The sequence below is a fragment of the Coregonus clupeaformis genome, chromosome 3 (genome assembly GCF_020615455.1).
Source record: "Coregonus clupeaformis isolate EN_2021a chromosome 3, ASM2061545v1, whole genome shotgun sequence".
NCBI classification, from domain to species: Eukaryota; Metazoa; Chordata; class Actinopteri; order Salmoniformes; family Salmonidae; genus Coregonus; species Coregonus clupeaformis.
In genome coordinates, this window is record NC_059194.1 from 31,617,405 (window position 1) to 31,640,962 (window position 23,558).

The window sequence follows — 23,558 nt, forward strand, 5'->3', positions numbered from 1 at the left end:
ATTGAAGAAAATGCTGATTCACAGATGTATGTTGAGGGGAACATCGTGAGTAGGAGCATTACAATATCTCTGGTGTTTTTAAAACGAGCTTGGGGAACCACGTTGATCCAAAAGTCACTCACCAGTGCATCCTTGTGTTGAGCTTTGAGCAAATCAGATGTTCCCATCTCCAAGATTTCCATCTGAAGAGCAGCCTCATCTATGGAAGGCACCAGCTTTTTGGCCTCTGCAGTCCACTGGCCGTCAGCTGACACAGAAAACGGCTGTCTTACGAAGAGAAGGATGTCAGCTGAGAGTTTAGGGGAGCTTTCAAATCTTTCCTTGAAGTTTTCTGCCAGCCTGGACACAAAATCCTTCAATGCTGGATCTTCCTGCATTTTATTCTTCTCACAATGCTCACGCAGACGTGGAAAGTGCAACTTTCTCCCATCAATGTCTCTCTCCAGGAGGTGCAGCTTTGACCGGAAAGCTTCAACCGCCTCATACATGTCAGCAACATTGTGGTTCTTGCCTTGTAGTCGCAGGTTAAGGTGATTTAGATGAGACATGATGTCACACAAAAAAGTAACATCTGATATCACCTTGTTGTCAGTTAAAAAGCTCAAAAAGTCGCTGGCTTTTTGGCTCTGCAGGCTGGATAAAATTGACCCAAGTTCATCACGCAGGTCACACACCCTCTCCAACACACAGCCTTTGCTCAGCCAGCGAACGTCATTGTGGAGCAAAAGATCCTTGTGTTCAGCTGACATTCCCTCGAGTAATGCTCTAAAAAGGCGATGCTGCAGACTAGAGCTCTCACGGACAAAGTTAACTAGTCGAGTCACAGTATCCATGGTCTCTTTCATTTTTCCACACTGTTTTGCGCACAAGCCCTGGCGGTGTCCCACCATTGACGGAGCCCCGTCGGTAACAACAGAGACAATTTTACTCACATCTAAGCCATTCCTTTCGAAGAACTGTGTCAGCTCGTTGAATATTTTTTCCACGGTTGTACGCCCAGGTAGAGAAATCAAACACAGCAGCTCCTCCCTGAATGTCTTCCCATCAAAAAATGTTGCGAACACAGACAGCTGTTCCATGTCGGTTCGGTCACAAGACGAGTCTATTGCCAGTGAGAATGCTTCTGTTTTCCTAAAACTTCGACTCTTCTGGTTGCCGTGTTAGCCGACAGCTGCACTTGCTTCAACAGCTCAACAACTTATTTTTTTATTGGTTCCTCTTGGTTTAAAACTTCGGCAGCCATGTCGATTGCACATTGTTTAATTAACTCTGCATCGGCGAATGGCTTCTTAGCTCTTGCAAGCTTCCAAGAAACATGTAATGAGGCAGCTGTTGCGCTCTCTTGTGCCGATGTTGTTTTACACATAGTTAAAACCGAGTGCTTGTATGACATTAACATGCTTGCAATTTTTTGTTTGCGCTGGTCAGATTTTTCTGGGTAGTTTGCATTAAAACTGGCAGCATGAATAGAGTTAAAATGCCGCTTCAGATTGTCCGCTTTGATTACAGTTACAGTTTGCATGCATATTAAGCATGTGGGCTTAGCACTGTTGTGGTCCGGTAAAAAAAAGCAATACCTCTCAGTCCAGTCAGTTTTGAACTGACGGTTCTCCTGGTCTACCTTGCGTATCTTGGCGAATGCCATGTAGGTTTGACTGGATTTAATACTTTTTTGTGAGGAAGTGGTCAGTCCTTTTGATGAAAGAGGGTTAACTGGCGAGCGGCTGCGGCTCCTGTGTGTGTGTGACACTACACTAGGTAGCTAGTCGAGTGGAGACGAGTACGCAAAGCGCGCGAAGCACGTCTTACGTATGCACGCGGTAAAGGCCACAGGTCAAGGTGTGGGATCATTTCAAAATAAAGCAGAGCCGCGGATTTTAAATTCATGTTTATTATAACAAATGAATGCCAATGCTGTCAGTGTGGGCCAGACATTTGGCTCTTGCGGGCCGGATCTGGCCCGTGGGCCGCTTATTGGGGTTGGCTGCCGTACAGTATCCTGGCACCTGTTATAGTTCCTGGTGTTTTAACTGCTCTGGCTGCCTGACCAGCTCCATGCAGCTTCCTAGCGTTACTGTATCTCTACATCAACATGAGTTAGGCCAACCGTATCAGGACTTTACTGGCAGGTCAGGGGAAGGTGAGGCTTGGCACCAAGCCAGTGGAGGAGAGGGGTTGTGTTTGGTTTGGACGGTCAGAGAGAGAGGATGGGATGACTGTGACTGTGCAGGATGACTGTGTCGAGTCCATGGGAAGGCCTACTATGTGGATCGCTGACACACGCGCACGCACACACACTCACACACCTGTTCCGCTCAGGTGAATCCATCCAGATGTTCTACAGTAGAACATTCCACCTGTGGCGCCGTGTGTTTTAACATCTGGAGCAGCTTACACACCGTAACCATGCCAACGCATATACTACACCCCCAACGAACACACTCCTCTGCCAACACACACACATCCAACAGTTTTATCTCATCCGTAGCTTACAACCCCCAAGTACCCCTTTAGCCCCAGCTCTAAACATACAACTTCTTCCCGGACTTTCAGTTGATGAGTTTGGGCTTTAACACTCTGTGTTTATGTTTCCTCCAGGTCCTCCTGGAAAGCGTGGAAGGATGGGAAGAAGAGGTGATCCCGGTAAGTGTCACATCTCTCTCTTAAACAGTATTTTTGTGCTGTTGCCATCCCCACATTCTCCTCTTTCCTTTCTACATTCCCTCTCTCCTCTTTCCCCACATCTTTCTTCCTCTTCCCATCTCCTAATTCCCCATCTCTCTCCTTCAGTCTTTCCCCTCCCTCTTCTCCATCCCCATCTCTCCAACCACTCCCCATCACCTCTCTCTCTCTCTCTCTCTCTCTCTCTCTCTCTCTCTCTCTCTCTCTCTCTCTCTCTCTCTCTCTCTCTCTCTCTCTCTCTCTCTCTCTCTCTCTCTCTCTCTCTCTCTCTCTCTCTCTCTCTCTCTCTCTCCTCTGTCTCTCTCTCCTGTCTCTCCTCCTCTCTCTCTCTCTCTCTCTCTCTCTCTCTCCCTCTCTCTCTCTCTATCCTCTGTCTCGCTCTCTCCTCTGTCTCTCCTCCTCTCTCTCTCTCTCTCTCTTTTTCTCTCTCTCTCTCTCTCTCTCTCTCTCTCTCTCTCTCTCTCTCTCTCTCTCTCTCTCTCTCTCTCTCTCCTCTGTCTCTCTCTCTCCTCTGTCTCTCCTCCTCTCTCTCTCTCTCTCTCTCTCTCTCTCTCATGGACATGTAGGATGTGGTAGTGAGCTAGGACAGTCTGTGAACCGTGACTCAAAACACTATGTGATAGAATACAGCAGACCTTTCTTCCTGTCCCCCCGTATCCACTCCAACCTAACGCTAACGTTGACCACGTGGTCGTATTAAGGTGTGTTAGTGGTGCAGCCTGAGCAGTAGCAGTTGCTCTAGTAGTAGGACGACGTTAATGACATTGGCAACATCACTGTCCTCCCTCCTCCTTAAGTGTGTTATGGTTTCTCTTAAACCACAAAACACTTATTGGGAACAAGAACAATACACAGACCTGCTTCAGGAGGAAATCGGTGCATTGTAACCCTTGTTGTACCAAACCGTTTTGTATAGAAATCCTCAGTAAGCCAAGTCTCTCTCACTCTTTGACTGGGTCATCCAACAAGTATTGCTTCTTTTTAACTTTTACTCATTGTCAGATGAAAGAGATATGTTTTTAATTCTGCTGAGTCTAGGCTGTCTGTAGTGTAAGAACACTAGAAGGTATTATCACGGACTGGGGTGTGTCTGTGTGTCTAAGATGAAAAACCTCTTGAGTCAGGGTTGCGGTCAAGACGGAGTCACGGTCCCCACGGTCATGGATGAGGACCATGTTGACTCACTCATGAATCACTGACGACCGTTACGAGAAATTGAGGCTCTTACCGTCAAGTAGACACACCTAGATCTTTTGGTGAGATATTGTCTAGTCTAAATTTGCCGTATCAAATAATATAAATAAGTGGATGGTGTCTCTTGCTACTATCAGATGGTAGTGACTGAGAATCAGCTATAAAGATGCCTTGTGTGACTTAGTGTCTTCAATGCCTTAAACATATGATGGTGAACGTCATGGTTCACCCAAATGTCACAGTATTCACATCATTATCTAAATATAGCCAGAAAATTGTTATATAGTGTTATGTGAGTTATAGGACATCCACATTCACCTTAAACTTCTCCAGGTCTTCCCTGTCTCATATTCCTCCATATTTCCTCCTATTTTTTCTCATACCCAACCATCAGACCGCTGCTTGATCTACTCAGATTGGAGCTGAAAGCCCTCTTTGCTCTGTTCACAGTCCATCAGGCCATTATCAGGACAGCTAAATGGCTATGTTTTGCATCAGGGCCCTAAGTCGTTCCAGCCGCATGGTGTTCTCAGGACGGAGTTCAAAGACGGACCGATGGAGCGTTTTGTATTCATGTGGAGATGTTAGTTCTTGTTGTCCCAGGACTGGGGCGATGTGTGGTTCTGTTTAGATCTGCCTCTGCCACGAAAATGCTTTTGTTTCATGTCCATAATGATGCAGCCTGGCTGGGTTGTGTTGTCCTGGCTCTGGCTGGTTATTACAACATGCTCTGTTAATGTGTCGAAAAATTTTAAACTTTTTGAAAAACAAAGAGGAGGTTAAACACACACACACGGTTCAGAGTAAAAATGAGAGACAGAGAGATCATGGGAGTAGATCACACAGGCACACACACACGCGTGCACACACAAACGCGAACACACACGCAAGCACACACACACAAACAGTGCCAGTAAAGGGAGGACCACCTGTCTCAGTGTTTCCCCTATATTCATTTAGCACCAGTGGCTCACTGCTAAATTGTTGCCACCTCTGGCCCACCGCTGCTAAATTGTTGCCACCGCTGCAAAAAATATGATGTAATTATCTGGCTGATGTGTTTGTTTACCTAGCTGTCTGGGCCAGGAGGTCCCTGTCCTAGTCTAGACACCCATAAACCTCATTGACTTTCATGCCTCATAAACCACAACACCTTTTTCCTCTCACGTCTGTTCCCTACCTCCTTTCTTATGTCCCCTCACTACTCTCCCTCTCTCTTTCTCCATCCCCTCCCTCTCTCCCTCTCCTCTCCTCCCTCTGTCTCCTCTATACCATCCACCACTCTCCCAGCTAGCACATAATGTTCTGAGAACCATATGTTTTTTAGAGCTTGGTAAGAGCGTGGTTGTCCTATAGTTATTTTGCATACAACTGGGAATGGTGCAGTATACCCAGCTAGCACATAACGTTCTGAGAACCATATGTTTCTTAGGTGGGAATTTCAGTACTTCAGCATAACGTTTCTTACAGGTTTCCTCGTGGTTCTATTTAAAGTAATGTTCTCAAATTGTTCAGAGATCTTTTAAGAAACAACGTTCTTCTGTGGGAATTTCAGTACTTCAGCATAACATTTTGTACAGGTTTCCTCATGGTTCTATTTAAAGTCATGGTCTCAGAACATTAAGACAACTTTCCATAAAGACCACAATAAATCATTAGTAATGTTCAAACAACATTCCATTCTCAGCGTTAACAAAACTCTCTCTATCCTCTATCTTGTTAAAGGGAAACTTCACCATATTTCAACTTCCTATTTATCATCTCCAGCACCACTCCAACATTAACATACAGTATGTGAAAATGGTGCGTTTTTATGTTTTGTAGTAAAAAAGATAGAGGGAGACAGGTGTTTCCAATGACATCATCGGTGTGCATCGTGTGATTTTGACCAAATTTGACTATATTTTTTACTACAAAACACGTGCCATTTTCACATACTGTATGTTGAAGTTGGGGTGGTGCTGGAGGTGATGAATATGAAGTTGAAACAATGTGAAATGTTCCTTTAAGTGTATTCAGGTTTGTTGGCCGTGCCCACTAATCCTGATCTTAATGAGTGCTTGTTTCCTTTGAAATAGGGTATGTTTGAATAGACTGAACAGCTTTGTATTAGTAAAAGGCTCGCTCCATCCTGGTGGCACAGTGGACTAATTCCATGGATAGAGAACAAAAGATGATAGGTTCGAATCTCACTGACGCCATGCCACAATAAAAGATAGATGTGTTTATATGATTAATGCCTAAGCAAATCCTATCTTTGCTTGGAGTTCAAAAAAGTTAACCCAAACTAAGCTAGCAGTGTCATTAAAAGTCTTATTGAAACATTTTCTCAGAACGTTATTTACCTTCAAATAACCTATAATTTCTGTTCTCAGAACGCTAATAAAACCTCCCAGGAAAACTTTCAGGGAACCATAATTAAACATTCTCAGAACCTGGGGCAACCTAAAAATTATCGTTCCTAGAACAGACGGAATATTTAAAAAACATTCAGTTTTACCGGTCTGGAAACGTATGGTTTCGTTCCCAGAACCAATGGGAAACCAAAAACGTACATTCCCACAACGTCCAAGGAACCAAATGTGCTAGCTGGGCTAACACTCCACCACCCTGCTTTCCCCTCCATCCCTTTCTCTTCCTCTCCGTCTTTATTTTCACCTCTCCATTAGTTCAGATCACTTCCCAGATTCTAAACATGATCAGTTGTTGTGTATGTTTAAACAGTAATTACACAGCTGCAGCAGTAATATCAAATCAAATGTTATTGGTCGCGTACATATCTAGCTCCAACAGTGCAGTAATACCTAACAATACAAAATAATGCACATAAATCCAAAAAAGAAAAAGAAAGGAATTAAGAAATATATTAATATTAGAGTTCGGAATATGAATATATACTGTATGTATATGATGATGTGTATAGACATTATGGACAGTATATGAATAGAAAAGGTGTGTACAGCAGTAGTTACATAGGGTATCTCAGTGACCTCGTGGTTAGAGTGGCTGCCCTGAGATTGGAAGGTTGGGAGTTCAATCCCCAGCCTAGTCATACCCAAGACTACATTTGGGACCCAATGTGTCTCTGCTTGGCACTCAGAATTAAGGAGATAGACTATGATCTCCCTATGATAGACTAGCGTCCTGTCCAGGGGGTGTACTTGTATATCATACTGCGTAATGCTACAGAAACAGGAGATATAAGCCTTTCCAACTTGCACAAATCAAGGCTACTTACTTTAATACCCCACTACTCCTGAACTGTCTGTTTCCACTCAGACTAGACCCATTCTGACGTCTATTACTTACTTTAATACCCCACTACTCCTGAACTGTCTGTTTCCACTCAGACTAGACCCATTCTGATGTCTATTACTCTGTCAATTGTTGTTGTAGTTGTATTGCTGGCATGTTGCCCTTTCATTGTTGGGGCCCCAACCCGAATGAAAGCGTGCCATTGGTTGTTATTATAGAGACATCAGAATGAACCTTTCCATGATTGGTTTGATCCAAAATAAACAACATTAGTCAGAAACCAAAGGCTGGATGTAATCTTAAGGATCAACTGGTCCTCTGTGTTTCCTCTTCATCAGTTTAATCAGGGCTGTTGGTTTTAGACTGGAGTGGAGACTTCTCCAACAGTTCATGTTAAGAGTTAAGAGAGGGAGAGAGAGAGAAGAGGAGTAGAGGGAGAGAGAGAGAGAGAGAGAGAGAGAGAGAGAGAGAGAGAGAGAGAGAGAGAGAGGGACAGAGAGAGACAGAGAGAGTGAATGATGGAAGGAGAGAAATGAAGAGAGGGAGGGAGAGAGAAAAATAGAAAGAAAGAGAGAGAGAGAGAGAGAGAGAGAGAGAGAGAGAGAGAGAGAGAGAGAGAGAGAGAGAGAGAGAGAGAGAGATCACTTATCTCTGAAAAAGAACATTTCAGGACATCATTTCAGGACTGTCAGGACAACAATAAAGGAACACTCTGATCACAGAATGTGTCTTTGCTGTGGAACTAAACTCTATAAAGTTGTAGTTGAGCTTTGAGAGGATATCTCAGGCCCAGCCAGCTTCAAACCCATTCTGATACCTATCTGGGATATGGTGCCATTAAACTCAGCCTTCCCTTTTATATCACACTTTCTATTTATTTTCCTTTTGAATGTACCAATATTTCTCTGTAAAACTCTGAATCACTTTTCAGCCTAATGAAAAACACGGGCCATAACCCAGAAGTCAACTCAGTGTGTGCTAGTCTGTTTGCCATAAGGCTCTTACCACAAACTCTATTGGCAATAACCTTAATGAGCTCTTTCTGTAAGATATTTATATCGTTAATTATATCTCCGATCTAAAAGACCAAAGAACAAACATTTGTCTTGTTGTGTGCAACTTTCTTAATATTTTAATTGGCGTACAAACCAGAAAATGATGTAATTTACACATACAATACTGGGATTAATTGATTCATGTACAAAACGTTGAATGTATTATATTGGTACTAATAATTGTTTTCTATTTTCTCATTTTTTCTGTTTGTTTGTTTGTTTGTGTTTGTCTGTTTGTGTATTGCAGGAGCTCCAGTAAGTACTTTCCTCGTCTCATCCAGGCAGCCATCCAGGATGTATCACACACACACGCACACACACAGTGCCAGTAGAGGGACCACACGGACGAGTGTGTGTGTGTGTATGTCTGTGTGTATGTCTGTGTGTGTGTGTGTGTGTGTGTGTGTGTATGTCTGTGTGTATGTCTGTGTGTGTGTGTGTGTGTGTGTGTGTGTGTGTGTGTGTGTGTGTATGTCTGTGTGTATGTCTGTGTGTGTGTGTGTGTATGTCTGTGTGTGTGTGTGTGTGTGTTGTGTGTGTGTGTTTTGAGTATTCTGTGGAGAGCGTTAGAGAGCAGGCCAGGGTAGTGACTGGTCAATGTTCCTGATGGAGAAGACTGCTGCTGCCGCTTCCCATCCCAGGTCCTGTTCCTGGGAACAGAGAGCTGGGATATCACACAGCTGCCACTGACTCACTGGGTCTGCGTCCCAAATGCCACTCTGTTCCCTATATAGTGCATTACCTTTGACCACAGCCATATGGGCAGTGATAGGGTGCCATTTGGGATGCAGGCTGGTGGACTGTCTCTCTGAGAGGGCAGATATAAGAGGGATAGGATTCTGTTTATATAGTTAGGAGTTTATATGAGATCATTATAGGAGATCACTGTGCACTATAGTTCATTGAACCACGCTCGTATCTTGTCTCCAGACAGTGTGCTTGCATGTATTACAGTATGGCGTTTTGATGGTGGATGGTGTGTTATTGCTGTGTTGTCTGTCATTTGCTCTAACAATTGTAATGTTGTGTGCTTTACTTTCTTTAACCTCACCAGGGCAAGACGGGGAGAGATGGATACCCGGTAAATTTGATTGACTTTTTAGATTCTCTTAGCCTGTTTTTGGTTCCTACATTTTATTTTTATGTTCATCCTCTTCTCTCTTTTTTGGGTGATCTTTTTTCTACCCACTCCTTCTACCTTGCCTTTTTACTTACTTCTAACATCAATGAGTGTGTTCTCAACAATGATTAATATCATTCCTGCTCTGTGCGTCAACTGAAAACGTCTATAGACACACACACACACACACACAAACAGCCCAGTGTGATTAGTGCGGGCTAATTGGTTTATCCCCCCAGGTCTGTTCCCAGCACCACATGTCTTGTAATGATAACATCATGGCTGCTGCCTGCTAACAGCAGACAGATCAGAGACACAGCAGCAGTGTCGCGTTAGAAGATTTTTCAGTGTGACGCTCAAATGATTAACTGGTTCAGTTTAATAGGTTGTTTCATCAAGTGTCATCAGCCAGTCTTTGAGGGTCCGGAGTTAAATAGTTAATCTACTTTCAAACAATCCATTGTAACCTCAGACCAATAGGTCGATTCGATTTCTGTTCAAGTGATAACCTAGTTGGGTATAGTGTGGAGTTGTCACTCTTTCATCTGGTGGCCTCTAGTGGTCATATGGGAACCTCCAACTCTCAGTATGGGCATGATTCCCTCTCTGGTCTCTGCAGTCTGCTTCGTGATGATTAGTGTTTTAGTTAGTGTCGGGTGAACGTGACTCGTTCCATCTAGGGTGATTTTATTTAGTTGGTTGATGATCTTGAGAGTTCCTGGGCTGGCTGTCCTTATAGGAGACTATTTTTGTTAGACAGCAGAGTAATAATGAGGATGTGGAACCTCTGGACCAAAGCAGGTGTTCTGGGCTTGGTGTCTATGGCGTTTGGAACCATGCTCTGGTCTCAGAAGAAGACAGAAATGACTCCGCATACTACCTTCTCCTTGCAAGCTCAAACTCGTGCAAGTCCTGTACCGCCACGGAGCGTATGTCATGGAGGCCCAGTGGGTGCCTAACCTCCTGGAACTCCCAGCACACACACAGATCAACTACATGGTTACAGACTTGGAAGGAGGTCCATGGCCCTCCTCACCGGTGGAGGACAGTTACCGGGCCAACATACTGACCAGGGGTATGTTCCCAGGTCAGCTGACCACGGTGGCCATGCAGCAGTTGTATGAGCTAGGAGAGAGGCTGAGGAAGAGGTACATCCAGGACACGGACTTCATCAACCCTACCTTCAGCCCTACAGAGGTCCACTAACATTGTGAGGACAGTGTCTGGTGGCAGGACGGTTCCCATTCTGATCATTGAGGCAGAGTCAGAGATCCTGTATCCTAACTACCACGAGTGCAGACTGCTCAAACTCCTCAGCGGTCATCGCTGGGCGGAGTCGTCCACTCTGCCAGACATCGCTGCGGACCTGAGGAGCAACCAGAGTGCTCTGGGCATCACTGCCCACCAAAGTGTTGACTTCATCCATCAGGGATGACACGATGGCCAGAGAGACACACGGCCTGCCCTGCCCACCAGTCCTGGACTCCTGGAGGAGCACAGTGGAGCAGAGAGCCTTGGAGATGATCTGTCACATCTACGAACCCAGCAAGAGGGAGAACCTGCAGCTGTGTGTGGGTCCCCTCTTCCACACCCTGATTGGCAACATAAAAGACAAACTGCAGGGCACAACCTCAGAGCTCAACAGGAAGCTGTTCCTCTGCCCACTACACCACTCTGATCCCCTGTCTCATGGCTCTGGGGGTTTTTGACATGCGATGGCCACCGTACGCCACTGACATCACCCTGGAGCTGCATCAACACAGGCAGACCAAAGAGGCCTTTGTCAAAGTGTCCTACATTGGCAAGGACCAGTTGATTCCAGGCTGTAGTGGAGTCTACTGCCCCCTGCAGGAATTCAAGCAGGCCTTCTCTAACTTCTCACTGACCTCTGAACTCTACGAGTCGCTCTGCAACCGCACAGAGGGCGCAGCCGACCTCTGACGCTTCCACGACACCTCCTCACCTTTCACCTTTGACCCCCAGCTCTGCCCCATGTACTCTCACTGTTACCACCCACCATGTTTACATCCCACCAGAGACATCCACTCTCCAGCCCTAGCCTAGCATTAGCCAGTGTATTAGAGTGTACAGTATGTTTAAACCAGGAGTGGGCAAACTTTTGGGCTCGAGGGCCATATCAGGATTTCAATTTTTTTTTTCAGAATCAATTTCCGTGCCTGAAAATAGATCCATTATAATTTTTACATACTTTCTATCTAGATTTAGACATTCGTGTGACCTGGAGGGTTTTGTTAACCAAAATAATCACAAAGGTAGCTTCCCTGTCAAAGTGTATAATTGGCTTTGAAACCACACCCAGGGCAATAAGAATCCTGTGTATTACTGCTCCTACTGGTTACGGGTTAAGATAGTCCAGTGTGGCTCAGTTGGTAGAGCATGGTGCTTGCAACACCAGGGTTGTGGGTTTGATTCTCATGGGGTACCAGTATGTAACTGTATCTGCTCGCTACTGTAAGTCATTCTGGATAAGAGTGTCTACTAAAATGTTACGCATGGTAACAGTTATTGGGAATTTTGGGAAGTCCAGCCTGTATGGGGTTCCCAGATTCCCAGGGCTGCCTGGCTGCTCTCTGCACTGCCTGGCACCGGGAAGCCTTCTTGACAGGAAATGCCTGCTACTAATTACACACAGGTGGGGGCAAAAATGTGTGTGTGCGCATGAGAGAGAGAGTGTGTCTGTTTGTATGCTTTTGTCTGTTTTTGCTCAAGCTTGTGTGTGTTTGGGTATATGTGGCTTTATTTGTTTGGGTATATACGTACATGTCTGTGTCTGTACGTGAGTACGCTTGGTGAGTATTACAGTACGCCAACAAACTCTAGTCATACCATCATTCCTTATGAGTGTCTGTTCTTCCAATTGGTTCACCATTCTAACCCCAACCTGACCACCCTCTCCCCCTGCCCTGCTTTACAGTAACGTATTCATGGTTCACTTCAGATCTAGAAACAGTACAATACAGTTAGCTCTCTGAGACACTCCTGTGAGATCTCTGGTAGAGTGTGAGTTTCAGTAGAATACACAGTAGATGAATCATGTAGTTCATTAGCTTAGACAGCAACCTGGTTCATTTACCATGGTCTGATGATCCTGTTTCCCACACTGTTACTGGAGGTCTAGCTAGAGTCCACATGAGCTGGCTTCTCTCTGTCTCTCTCGGTCTCTCTAGGTCTTTCTCTCTCTCTCTCTCCTCTCTCTCTCTCTCTCTCTCTCTCTCTCTCTCTCTCTCTCTCTCTCTCTCTCTCTCTCTCTCTCTCTCTCTCTCTCTCTCTCTCTCTCTCTCTCTCTCTCTCTGTTTATGTCTGTCTCTCTCTCTGTCTCTGTATTTGTCTCTGTCTATGTCTCTGTCTCTCTCTCTCTCTGTTTCTCTGTCTGTGTTTCTCTCTGTCTCTCTGTCTGTCTGTCTGTCTGTCTGTCTGTCTCTCTCTCTCTCTCTCTCTCTCTGGCAATCTGCTCTCTGACTTCACTCAAGTGTGTGTGTGTGTGTGTGTGTGTGTGTGTGTGTGTGTGTGTGTGTGTGTGTGTGTGTGTGTGTGTGTGTGTGTGTGTGTGTGTGTGTGTGTGTGTGTGTGTTTGTGTGATTGTTGAGGAAAGAAAGCAATTGTGCACATAAACTCTGTCCAAACTCCATCTGTCCATAATCACCTTCTGTGTGGCCTTATCACATTTACATAAGATGATCAATAAGATGATTTTAAAATAAACAATTTAATGACACTGTAAAAATGTATCCTAATTATAAACAATCAACTTATTGAATTTCATTGTTGTTTAATATAAGGGTTTCAGCATGAAATATCCTTTATATATTTTATCACTTTTATTTTACTTTGTCAATATGTCTTTGTTGTAAATGTTTTGTCGCCAAACTGATGCCAGTTTAGAAAAAAGTCAATAGTTGGAAGAGTTGCAGAGTTAATTGAAAATAATACCATTGTTCAGTAGATATTTTTTTCATTAGGCTATTGTCTCTTTAACCATATGGTCTATCCCCTTGAAACTCACGGACAAAATTAATACTATATATGAATCCATTTTTTAAAAGTTATTCAAGTATAAATGACCAAAACTACCATAGATTACCTGTTAATTACCAAAATTACAGAAGATTACTGTAACTTTGGTAAATTACCGGTAGCTTTGCAACCCTAGTTTACCAACTAAATGTTATTTTCCCTGAAATAATACTATCTCATTTTCCTACACCTTGCTCTCTCTCTCTCTCTCACTGGTTTTACATCTGATTGGCTGAGCTTGAGGCCAGGAGCCAGCAGATGTCAGCGAGAGGTGAAGAAGTGATATGCTGTTGCCCTACCGACTACCTTACTGGAGGTGTCAACCAGGAACTAAGAGACCACCTGATCCTCAGAGAGAGAGAGAGAGAGAAGGAGTAATATAGAGAGAGACAGAGGGAGAGAAGGTGAGAGAGAGAGAAAGAGAGAGAGACAGAAGAGAGAAAGAGAGCGAGAGAGACTGAAGAGAGAAAGAGAAACAGAGAGAAGGGAGAGAGAGAGGGCGGGAGGGAGAGAGACACATGGCTAACATGCGTTCAGCTCATTAATTCATTTGGGTGCTGGGTTGGCTTGAAGAATTAGCATTATGGTAAACAGAGTTAATGACAAGTCCGTATGTGCAACTCCTCACATACAGTGTAACTGCTGACATAAATCAATGTGTGTGTGTGTGTGTGTGTGTGTGTGTGTGTGTGTGTGTGTGTGTGTGTGTGTGTGTGTGTGTGTGTGTTTGCGCACGCTCACGTGTATGAGTGCATTCCAAAGTCTTAAGTATGTCACTTCTTTCTGTCATAAATCATAGCCTGTGAGTTAAAGTTTCAACACAGAGTCACTCCACTGTCAAACAATCAAAACCTGCATGAGAACAACATGGACAAGTAAACACAGACACACACACACACGCGCATACATTTACATTTACATTTTAGTCATTTAGCAGACGCTCTTATCCAGAGCGACTTACAGGAGCAATTAGGGTTAAGTGCCTTGCTCAAGGGCACATTAACGTCATTTAGCAGACGCTCTTAGCCAGAGCGACTCACAAATTGGTGCGTTCACCCTATAGCCAGTGGGATAACCACTTTACAATTTGGGGGGGTTAGAAGGAATACTTTATCCTATCCCAGGTATTCCTTAAAGAGGTGGGGTTTCAAATGTCTCCGGAAGGTGGTGAGTGACTCCGCTGTCCTGGCGTCGTGAGGGAGCTTGTTCCACCATTGGGGTGCCAGAGCAGCGAACAGTTTTGACTGGGCTGAGCGGGAGCTATGCTTCCGCAGAGGAAGGAGCCAGCAGGCCAGAGGTGGATGAACGCAATGCCCTCGTTTGGGTGTAGGGACTGATCAGAGCCTGAAGGTACAGAGGTGCCGTTCCCCTCACTGCTCCATAGGCAAGCACCATGGTCTTGTAGCGGATGCGAGCTTCAACTGGAAGCCAGTGGAGTGTGCGGAGGAGGGGGTGACGTGAGAGAACTTGGGAAGGTTGAACACCAGACGGGCTGCGGCATTCTGGATGAGTTGTGGGGGTTTAATGGCACAGGCAGGGAGGCCAGCCAACAGCGAGTTGCAGTAGTCAGACGGGAGATGACAAGTGCCTGGATTAGGACCTGTGCCGCTTCCTGTGTAAGGCAGGGTCGTACTCTCCGAATGTTGTAGAGCATGAACCTGCAGGAGGCGGGTCACCGCCTTGATGTTGGCGGAGAAACGACAGGGTGTTGTCCAGGGTCACGCCTAGGCTCTTCGCACTCTGGGAGGAGGACACAGCGGAGTTGTCAACCGTGATGGCGAGATCATGGAACGGGCAGTCCTTCCCCGGGAGGAAGAGCAGCTCCGTCTTGCCAGGGTTCAGCTTGAGGTGGTGATCCGTCATCCATACTGATATGTCTGCCAGACATGCAGAGATGCGATTCGCCACCTGGTTATCAGAAGGGGGAAAGGAGAAGATTAGTTGTGTATCGTCAGCGTAGCAGTGATAGGAAAGGCCATGTGAGGATATGACAGAGCCAAGTGACTTGGTGTATAGGGAGAAAAGGAGAGGGCCTAGAACTGAGCCCTGGGGGACACCAGTGGTGAGAGCACGTGGTGCGGAGACAGCTTCTCGCCACGCCACTTGGTAGGAGCGACCGGTCAGGTAGGACGCAATCCAGGAGTGAGCCGCGCCGGAGATGCCCAGCTCGGAGAGGGTGGAGAGGAGGATCTGATGGTTCACAGTATCAAAGGCAGCAGACAGGTCTAGAAGGACAAGAGCAGAGGAGAGAGAGTTAGCTTTAGCAGTGCGGAGAGTCTCCGTGACACAGAGAAGAGCAGTCTCAGTTGAATGACCAGTCCTGAAACCTGATTGGTTTGGATCAAGAAGGTCATTCTGAGAGAGATAGCAAGAGAGTTGGCTAAAGACGACACGCTCAATAGTTTTGGAAAGAAAAGAAAGAAGGGATACTGGTCTGTAGTTGTTGACATCAGTGGGGTCGAGTGTTGGTTTTTTGAGAAGGGGAGCAACTCTCGCTCTCTTGAAGACGGAAGGGACATGGCCAGCGGTCAAGGATGAGTTGATCAGCGAGGTGAGGTAGGGGAGAAGGTCACCGGAGATGGTCTGGAGAAGGGAGGAGGGGATGGGGTCAAGCGGGCAGGTTGTTGGGCGGCCTGCAGTCACAAGTCGCAGGATTTTATCTGGAGAGAGAGGGGAGAAAGAAGTCAAAGCATAGGGTAGGGCAGTGTGAGCAGGACCAGCAGTGTCATTAGACTTAACAAACGAGGATCGGATGTCGTCAACCTTCTTTTTCAAAGTGGTTGACGAAGTCATCCACAGAGAGAGAGGAGGGGGGGGAGGATTCAGGAGGGAGGAAAATGTGGCAAAGAGCTTCCTAGGGTTAGAGGCAGATGCTTGGAATTTAGAGTGGTAGAAGGTGGCCTTAGCAGCAGAAACAGATGAAGAAAATGTAGAGAGGAGGGAGTGAAAAGATGCCAGGTCGGCAGGGAGTTTAGTTTTCTTCCATTTCCGCTCCGCTGCCCGGAGCTCAGTTCTGTGAGCTCGCAATGAGTCATCAAGCCACGGAGCTGGAGGGGAGGACCGAGCCGGCCGGGAGGATAGGGGACACAGAGAGTCAAAGGATGCAGAAAGGGAGGAGAGGAGGGTTGAGGAGGCAGAATCAGGAGATTGGAGGGAGAAGGATTGAGCAGAGGGAAGAGATGATAGGATGGAAGAGGAGAGAGTAGTGGGAGAGAGAGAGCGAAGGTTGCGGCGGCGCATTACCATCTGTGTAGGGGCAGAGTGAGTAGTGTGGGAGGAGAGCGAGAGAGAAAAAGGAAACAAAGTAGTGGTCGGAGACATGGAGGGGAGTTGCAGTGAGATTAGTAGAGGAGCAGCATCTAGTGAAGATGAGGTCAAGCGTATTGCCTGCCTTGTGAGTAGGGGGGGACGGTGAGAGGGTGAGGTCAAAAGAGGAGAGGAGTGGAAAGAAGGAGGCAGAGAGAAATGAGTCAAATGTGGACATAGGGAGGTTGAAATCCCCCAAAACTGTGAGGGGTGAGCCATCCTCAGGGAAGGAACTTATCAAGGCGTCAAGCATACACTTACAATTACACACAAACACACAGACACACACTCTCTCACTCACAAACACACGTGCATGCACTTATACACACAAACACACACCCATACATACACAAACACATGCTCTCTTTCACTCACATACACACACATGCATACACTTACATGCCAACACACTCATGCACAGACACACACTCATTCATATGCACAGACTACATTGTTTATTCGTGTGTCACTTCTCAGACTGATGGACAATGTTTCTGATACAGCTCAAACACTGAAGTTATCTTATTGTTCTTCCTCCGAGGCCACTGCACAGATCAAAAGCATCAGTCTTCCAGCATGTCAGTGATTTTCTCTCCTAAGTTCAGCTCTGGTATGCGTTATAGTGCTCTTCAGTTCGGGATATGCCAGCTATCGAAGAAATGCGCCTTTAGAATTTTTGAAATAAGAGAATGATTGTCATGTATCACTAATGCATATATAGTCCAATAAAATATTTCCACTGCCGCGAAAAGAGAGAGAGAGACAGACAGAAGACGTAGAGGGTGGATGGCTGGATTTCTGCATTAGATCCAGATGTGGCTGGTCCTCTTTTCCCTGTATTCGACCCCACCCTCCTTCTCTCTGATCCCTTTCTTTAGGTTGCCAATCTCTCTCTTTTCAATCCCTCTCCCTCTCACCTGACCTCACCTTGCATCAAGTGATGGACATGCCTTGTCTCCTCCTGTGATAAGTATACATGAGAGAGAGAGAGAGAGAGAGAGAGAGAGAGAGAGAGAGAGAGAGAGAGAGAGAGAGAGAGAGAGAGAGAGAGAGAGAGAAAAAAACCCACCTCTCACACCTCATTAGTGCATAGTCTCCCTCCCCTGTCTCTCTGATGTCCCAATATCAATTAAGCTAAATCACGCTAATTATGAATGTGTTACCATGTGTTGTCTGTCTGCTCCTGTAGACCTGTAGCTTTGCTTCATGTTCACACCCAGGCATCAGCTCTCTCAGCTCTGTGAACCCTAACAGTATAATTAGGCCTTGCAGCAATAGGGAGCGTATTAAACACATAGTTCAGACCTCTTCTATACTATGCTGAAACAAGGAGGGGCGTTGCTCCACACACACACAGACACATACCCAAACCCCCTGCTGCCAAAGTCATTTTCCAGAAATGTGTTTAAAAGCTGTCTAATTGGGCGGAATGCTTATGTAGGCAGAGTCACAGCTCCCAGAATCCTCCCTGATTAGTATCTGCTGTGGGACAAGGGGCAATGTGGCCAAGGACACTATGAATACAAACAGACAAAAACCCACAGACAAAAAGGCATTATTCCATGTTCCCTTCTCCCCTACTTGAGGTTTTAGTGGTAATTTGAGGACTATTTTCGCTCTCTCCCGCTCTCTCTTGTCTTTGTCTCTCTCTCTCCCTTCTGTCTCTCTTTCTCTCTCTCTCTCTCTCTCTCTCTCTCTCTCTCTCTCTCTCTCTCTCTCTCTCTCTCTCTCTCTCTCTCTCTCTCTCTCTCTCTCTCTCTCTCTATCACTCTTTCTTTCTCTCTCCCTCTCACTCTCTTCTCTTTGTCTCTCTCACTCCCTTCTCTCTCTCTCTCTCTCTCTCTCTCTCTCTCTCTCTCTCTCTCTCTCTCTCTCTCTCTCTCTCTCTCTCTCTGTCTGTCTCTGTTGCTCATTCCCTTTGTGGTATGAGCTGAAGAGATCTTGGCATAGTTGCGCTGCCTTTTTGTTCGGTCTTAATTTTATTTGCATTCCAGCTTTCTATTTTTCCGCCTCGCCGTCTGTTGTGTTGGTTTTACCTCATGAGATGGGGGTAGAAATGGTCCACCAGTGGTCCAAAAGTGGTCCAATCTCATACAGCAAAAACTACTGTACACTCACACACACACATACACACACACACACACACACACACAAACACACACACACACACTCACACACCCACAGGCTCTGTCCCACATGATCCTGACATTACAGTCCTCCACTGGCCCATAATGCTCTGATAAAGTCATATCTGACCGTAGTGATGTCCCTATTCAGGATGGAAGTGGACCTTTATAAATGTAGCATCCTCTTATCAATCACATAGACTTTCATAGATTTGTTTTTTTGTTAAAATAGATATTATCCACTGTTTCGCAGTTGTAGAGAATTGTTTGGGTTCTTTTTTTATTCTAATATTCCAGTTTGGATGTCAGAGCACAAGTTCAGAAGGTTAAAATACTGTGTAACTGTCATCAAAGATTATAGGTTTAATAGTTTGATGTAGACATTCACAGACACAGAGACACACACACACATACGTAGACACACTCACATACAATCACACAGAGACGTAGAACACACACACAGACGTAGACACACTCACATACGGTCCCACAGAGAACAAACACACACATGTCTAGTTCACAGAATGCTGTGTGGCTTGTTGGGGCTAGTAAATCTTCCTTTGGTCTAGTTCAGAGTCTTCCTGCCGACGGTGACCTCACTGTGCGCACCTCATCTACTCATTCTGACGAGTCTCGGGGGGCCAGGACTGCTTAAACGTTCCCAGACGTATCACCCACACACACATACACACACAGATAGGCAGACAGACGCATACACACACGCGCGCACACAGGGAGGTGTGTTTCACAGGGCAATGAAGCCACTGTCTGCCCTGCACGTCCGTGTTAAGTACCACAGTGGTATTCATTGAAGGAAATTAGGGTTTGTGGAGCATTCAGCCCTGCATTACACACACACACACACACACACACACACACACACACACACACACACACACACACACACACACACACACACACACACACACTGTCACTCGCTTACACTTCTGACACACAGCTCCAGTCCTGGTGGGCTGTAGGATCTGCTTTGTTTCGCTTCTAAGGCTTGCATGCTTGAAATCATTGACATCTGAGACCATTCATCTGGTTTCCCAATTATAAGTCAGTAACTACAAGGTTCTATCTGCATTTTTGTCAACATTTAGTTATTGACATAGCCTTATTCTGTTCAATGATATCTACCTATATAGTACTCTAAATACCCAAATTCATGTTGGTAAGTTCCAAGGAATACAAGACAAAAATTGCTGACAACAATAAAACCAATGAGGGTTCGGAACTTTAAAGCCAATTATCTCAGAATCATATTTTTGCAGATAGAACCTTACAGGCCCAAGCTTTCGGGTTGCTAATTAAACCATAAGGGCCCATGTAATCAAGGAGACATTACAGGTCTTCAAAAACCTCTGTGTTTTACAGGAAGAAATGCATAGCTTATCTAGGACCATGCCATCTCATTATGAGACCAAAGGGAGACTATGAACAGTAAAAACGACTTTCCTAAAATATAACTTTCTTTCCCGCTCCACCATCCTATCCGTCTGTCCTCCTGCCATCCATCAAAGCATGAAGGCACAGACGCAGTCGTAGCATTTCGCTTCGAGGCGCTTCTGTGCAACGTACCCTAGGGGCTGGTAAAACGGAGAGCTGAAGATAACATTTCTCATTCTTCCCTCTGTAAGTCTTCAGAGGTCAGGGGTCAGAGCTGTTCGACAACGTTTGGCAACTGAACGTGTCCCAGGTCTGACTCCTATTTCAGCACCTCTGCGGGAGTGGACAGTGACTAAAGACAGTCATAACTTCTACCTCTCTCTGTTTATATACATTACACAGGCCATAGCTTGAAGTGATGCACTCTGCAGTAATGCAGACTATATGAAGTGATGTACTCTGGGACACATACTGTGGGTGTTTAGTGCTGGGTACAGTCGGGACATTTGTGTGTGTGTGTGAGCCTGCATGCGTGCGTGCCTGTGTGAGTGGGTGGTGCAGAGGCGTGCTATCTGCAGCTGGGACATGTCCACTCACAGTCCATAGAAGGAGACATGCCCTCACCCTCCTCACACACACACACACACACACACACACACACACACACACACACACACACACACACACACACACACACACACACCAAATGGGGCAGGATATAAAATGTGTTTAAACTCTTTTTCCTTTCCTCCTCTACCTCCACGTTGTGTTTTTCTAACATTTTGTTATCTATTTGTTTATGACCTCAGTTTCATTACCTAGCTCTGTTACAGATGTTTGGTCTGCCTAGAGTGTGTGTGTGTGTATGTGTGTGTATGTGTGTGTGTGTGTGTGTGTGTGTGTGTGTGTGTGTGTGTGTGTGTGTGTGTGTGTGTGTGTGTGTGTGTGTGTGTGTGTGTGTGTGTGTGTGTGTGTGTGTGTGTGTGTGTGTGTGTGTGTGTGTGTGTGTGTGTGTGTGTGTGTGTGTGTGTGTGTGTGTGTGTGTGTGTGTCTTCCAATAGTTTTATACGAGACAGACACACAGAGAGAATACAAACACCATAAATTACCCTAGCCCCAGGCTGTATCATGTTGTACTAGAGGGGTGACATTGTTGGTTTGGCTAACAGAAACAGTGTCCTCCTTTACTCTATCGGAGTCATCAGTGAGATTTACTAGCAGCCATTGACTCATTTTATACTTCATTGACTCACACACGCTCACACATTACAGGCTGTTCTCTAATGGATCTCTGGGGCAATCACTGTTCAAAACACATGGGTTAATCTGTCTCTTTTCTTTTTCTCTTCTTTTCTCCCTCCCCATCTCTCTGTAGGGCCCGCTTGGATTGGATGGCAAACCAGTGAGTATCTATTTGACAGATGAATGAAACATCCTCAAATTTTACTGCAATCTTTGATTGGTTTCACCTCTGTGACTCTCTCTCCTCTTCATAGGGTCTCCCGGGTCCTAAAGGAAGTCAGGTACGTTCATTCCTCTCCTTCCTGCAGTGGTTGTCATGTTGTTGTGAGTGGGAAACACATCAAAGTTACAGGGATATAATATAATATTCTACACATGTTCATGTATTTAAGTCTGTGAACCCAGGTGAGTATTGGAATCTGTAAGCCAGGTGACTCGTTTCTGCATGTCATCAATCGTTATTTATTGTCCCAGTTGGAAAATACAGCTATAGTGAGTTGGCCAGGTTACCATAAGTAGCAATCATGTAATCCAGCCAAAAGTTGTTCCAGCCTCTCCAGACCTCATTGGAGTCATGGCTCAGCTCTGCCTGAGGACAGAGCACTGAAACTCCTATACACTCCAGCACTGGGGCCCATCTATCAGCCAGTCCCTGGCGGTCCACTTCCCCAACACACTGCCCTACACACACACACTCACTCACAGGGAGAAAGGAGATTGGAGATAGGGGGAACAGCCGAGGTGAAGAGAATGGGTTACACACAACGCAAAGGAGAGAGAGAGAGAGAGGGTGGAAAAGAGAGAGAGAGAGTTTATTACTTTTGACAGAGGCTCTTTAAAAAGGCATTACTACGGCCCCCTTGCTCAGCCTCAGCCACCAAGAGAGGACCCATTTATCCACTGAAACATAGAACACTTGCAGAGCACTGAGAGCGGTTTGAATAGCACTTTCCCCAAACATCATTAATCAGTTGTTTACTGCTAAAGAAGATGTCAAACTGGGGTTGTCACAGGCCTTCTTACTGTGTTTTTACTGACGGGCGACCTAAAAACACGCCACACCTTAGAGGAGGAGGGACAGGAGAGAGGGATGTGAGTGGAAGAGGGAAGGAAGAGAAAGGTGGAAATGGAGGAAGAGAGGGAGATAAGGAGAGGGAAGTGGTAAAGAGAAATGATAAATGGAGGATAAAAAATGTCCAGGGCAAGTGACTTTGAGAGGAGAGAGGAGAGAGCAAAAGAAGAGAGAGAGAAAAAGAGACAGAAGAAGAAGAGTGAGAGGTTGGAGGTCCAGACAGCTTCATGCCCTGATCTTCCCCCCTCCCTTTCTCCCTCTCTTCCCCTCTCTTCCTCTCTGTCTCTCTGTCTCTCTTCCTCTCTGTCTCTCTGTCTCTCTGTCTCTCTGTCTCTCTTCCTCTCTGTCTCTCTGTCTCTCTTCCTCTGTCTCTCTGTCTCTCTTCCTCTCTGTCTCTCTTCCTCTCTGTCTCTCTGTCTCTCTGTCTCTCTTCCTCTCTGTCTCTCTGTCTCTCTGTCTCTCTGTCTCTCTTCCTCTCTGTCTCTGTCTCTCTGTCTCTCTTCCTCTCTGTCTCTCTTCCTCTCTGTCTCTCTGTCTCTCTGTCTCTCTGTCTCTGTCTCTGTTTCTCTTCCTCTCTGTCTCTCTTCCTCTCTGTCTCTCTGTCTCTCTGTCTCTCTGTCTCTCTGTCTCTGTCTCTCTTCCTCTCTGTCTCTCTTCCTCTCTGTCTCTCTTCCTCTCTGTCTCTCTGTCTCTCTGTCTCTCTTCCTCTCTGTCTCTCTGTCTCTCTGTCTCTCTGTCTCTCTTCCTCTCTGTCTCTCTGTCTCTCTGTCTATCTGGGCCTGAAGGAAATGGAAGAGAGCAGGATTTAAGCTTCTCCCTGTCAACAAGTGGGGAATTGCATTACCCCTCACCCTTATCCCCTATTTTCCCCCTCGCTCTACCCCATCTCACCTCACAATATCCCCCCTTCTCCCCTCGCTCTATCCCCCCTTTTCCTTCACACCAACCCCCCTTCCCCCTCACTCTACCCCCTCTTTTCCCCTCACACTACCCCCTCTTTTTCCCTCACACTTTTCCCCCTTCTCCACTCACTTCCTTTCCCTGTCTTAAGGCTGAAACTTCAGCATACCCAGTCTAGG

The 23,558-nt window shown here is 45.8% G+C and overlaps 1 protein-coding gene across 7 annotated transcripts in view; it reads left to right on the plus strand.

Moving 5' to 3' along the window:
* LOC121545371 (collagen alpha-1(XXIII) chain) overlaps positions 1–23,558 on the plus strand; it is a 232,966-nt gene that overhangs the window by 174,682 nt on the left and 34,726 nt on the right. For 6 of the 7 annotated variants that reach the window (XM_045208206.1, XM_045208207.1, XM_045208194.1 and 3 more), the window contains exons 3-7: positions 2,599–2,643; positions 8,434–8,441; positions 9,241–9,267; positions 21,541–21,567; positions 21,662–21,688. In XM_045208206.1, the coding sequence (XP_045064141.1) occupies positions 2,599–2,643; positions 8,434–8,441; positions 9,241–9,267; positions 21,541–21,567; positions 21,662–21,688 (134 nt within the window). The remainder of the gene's footprint in view (positions 1–2,598; positions 2,644–8,433; positions 8,442–9,240; positions 9,268–21,540; positions 21,568–21,661; positions 21,689–23,558) is intronic. The other variant, XM_045208201.1, reaches the window with a different exon arrangement.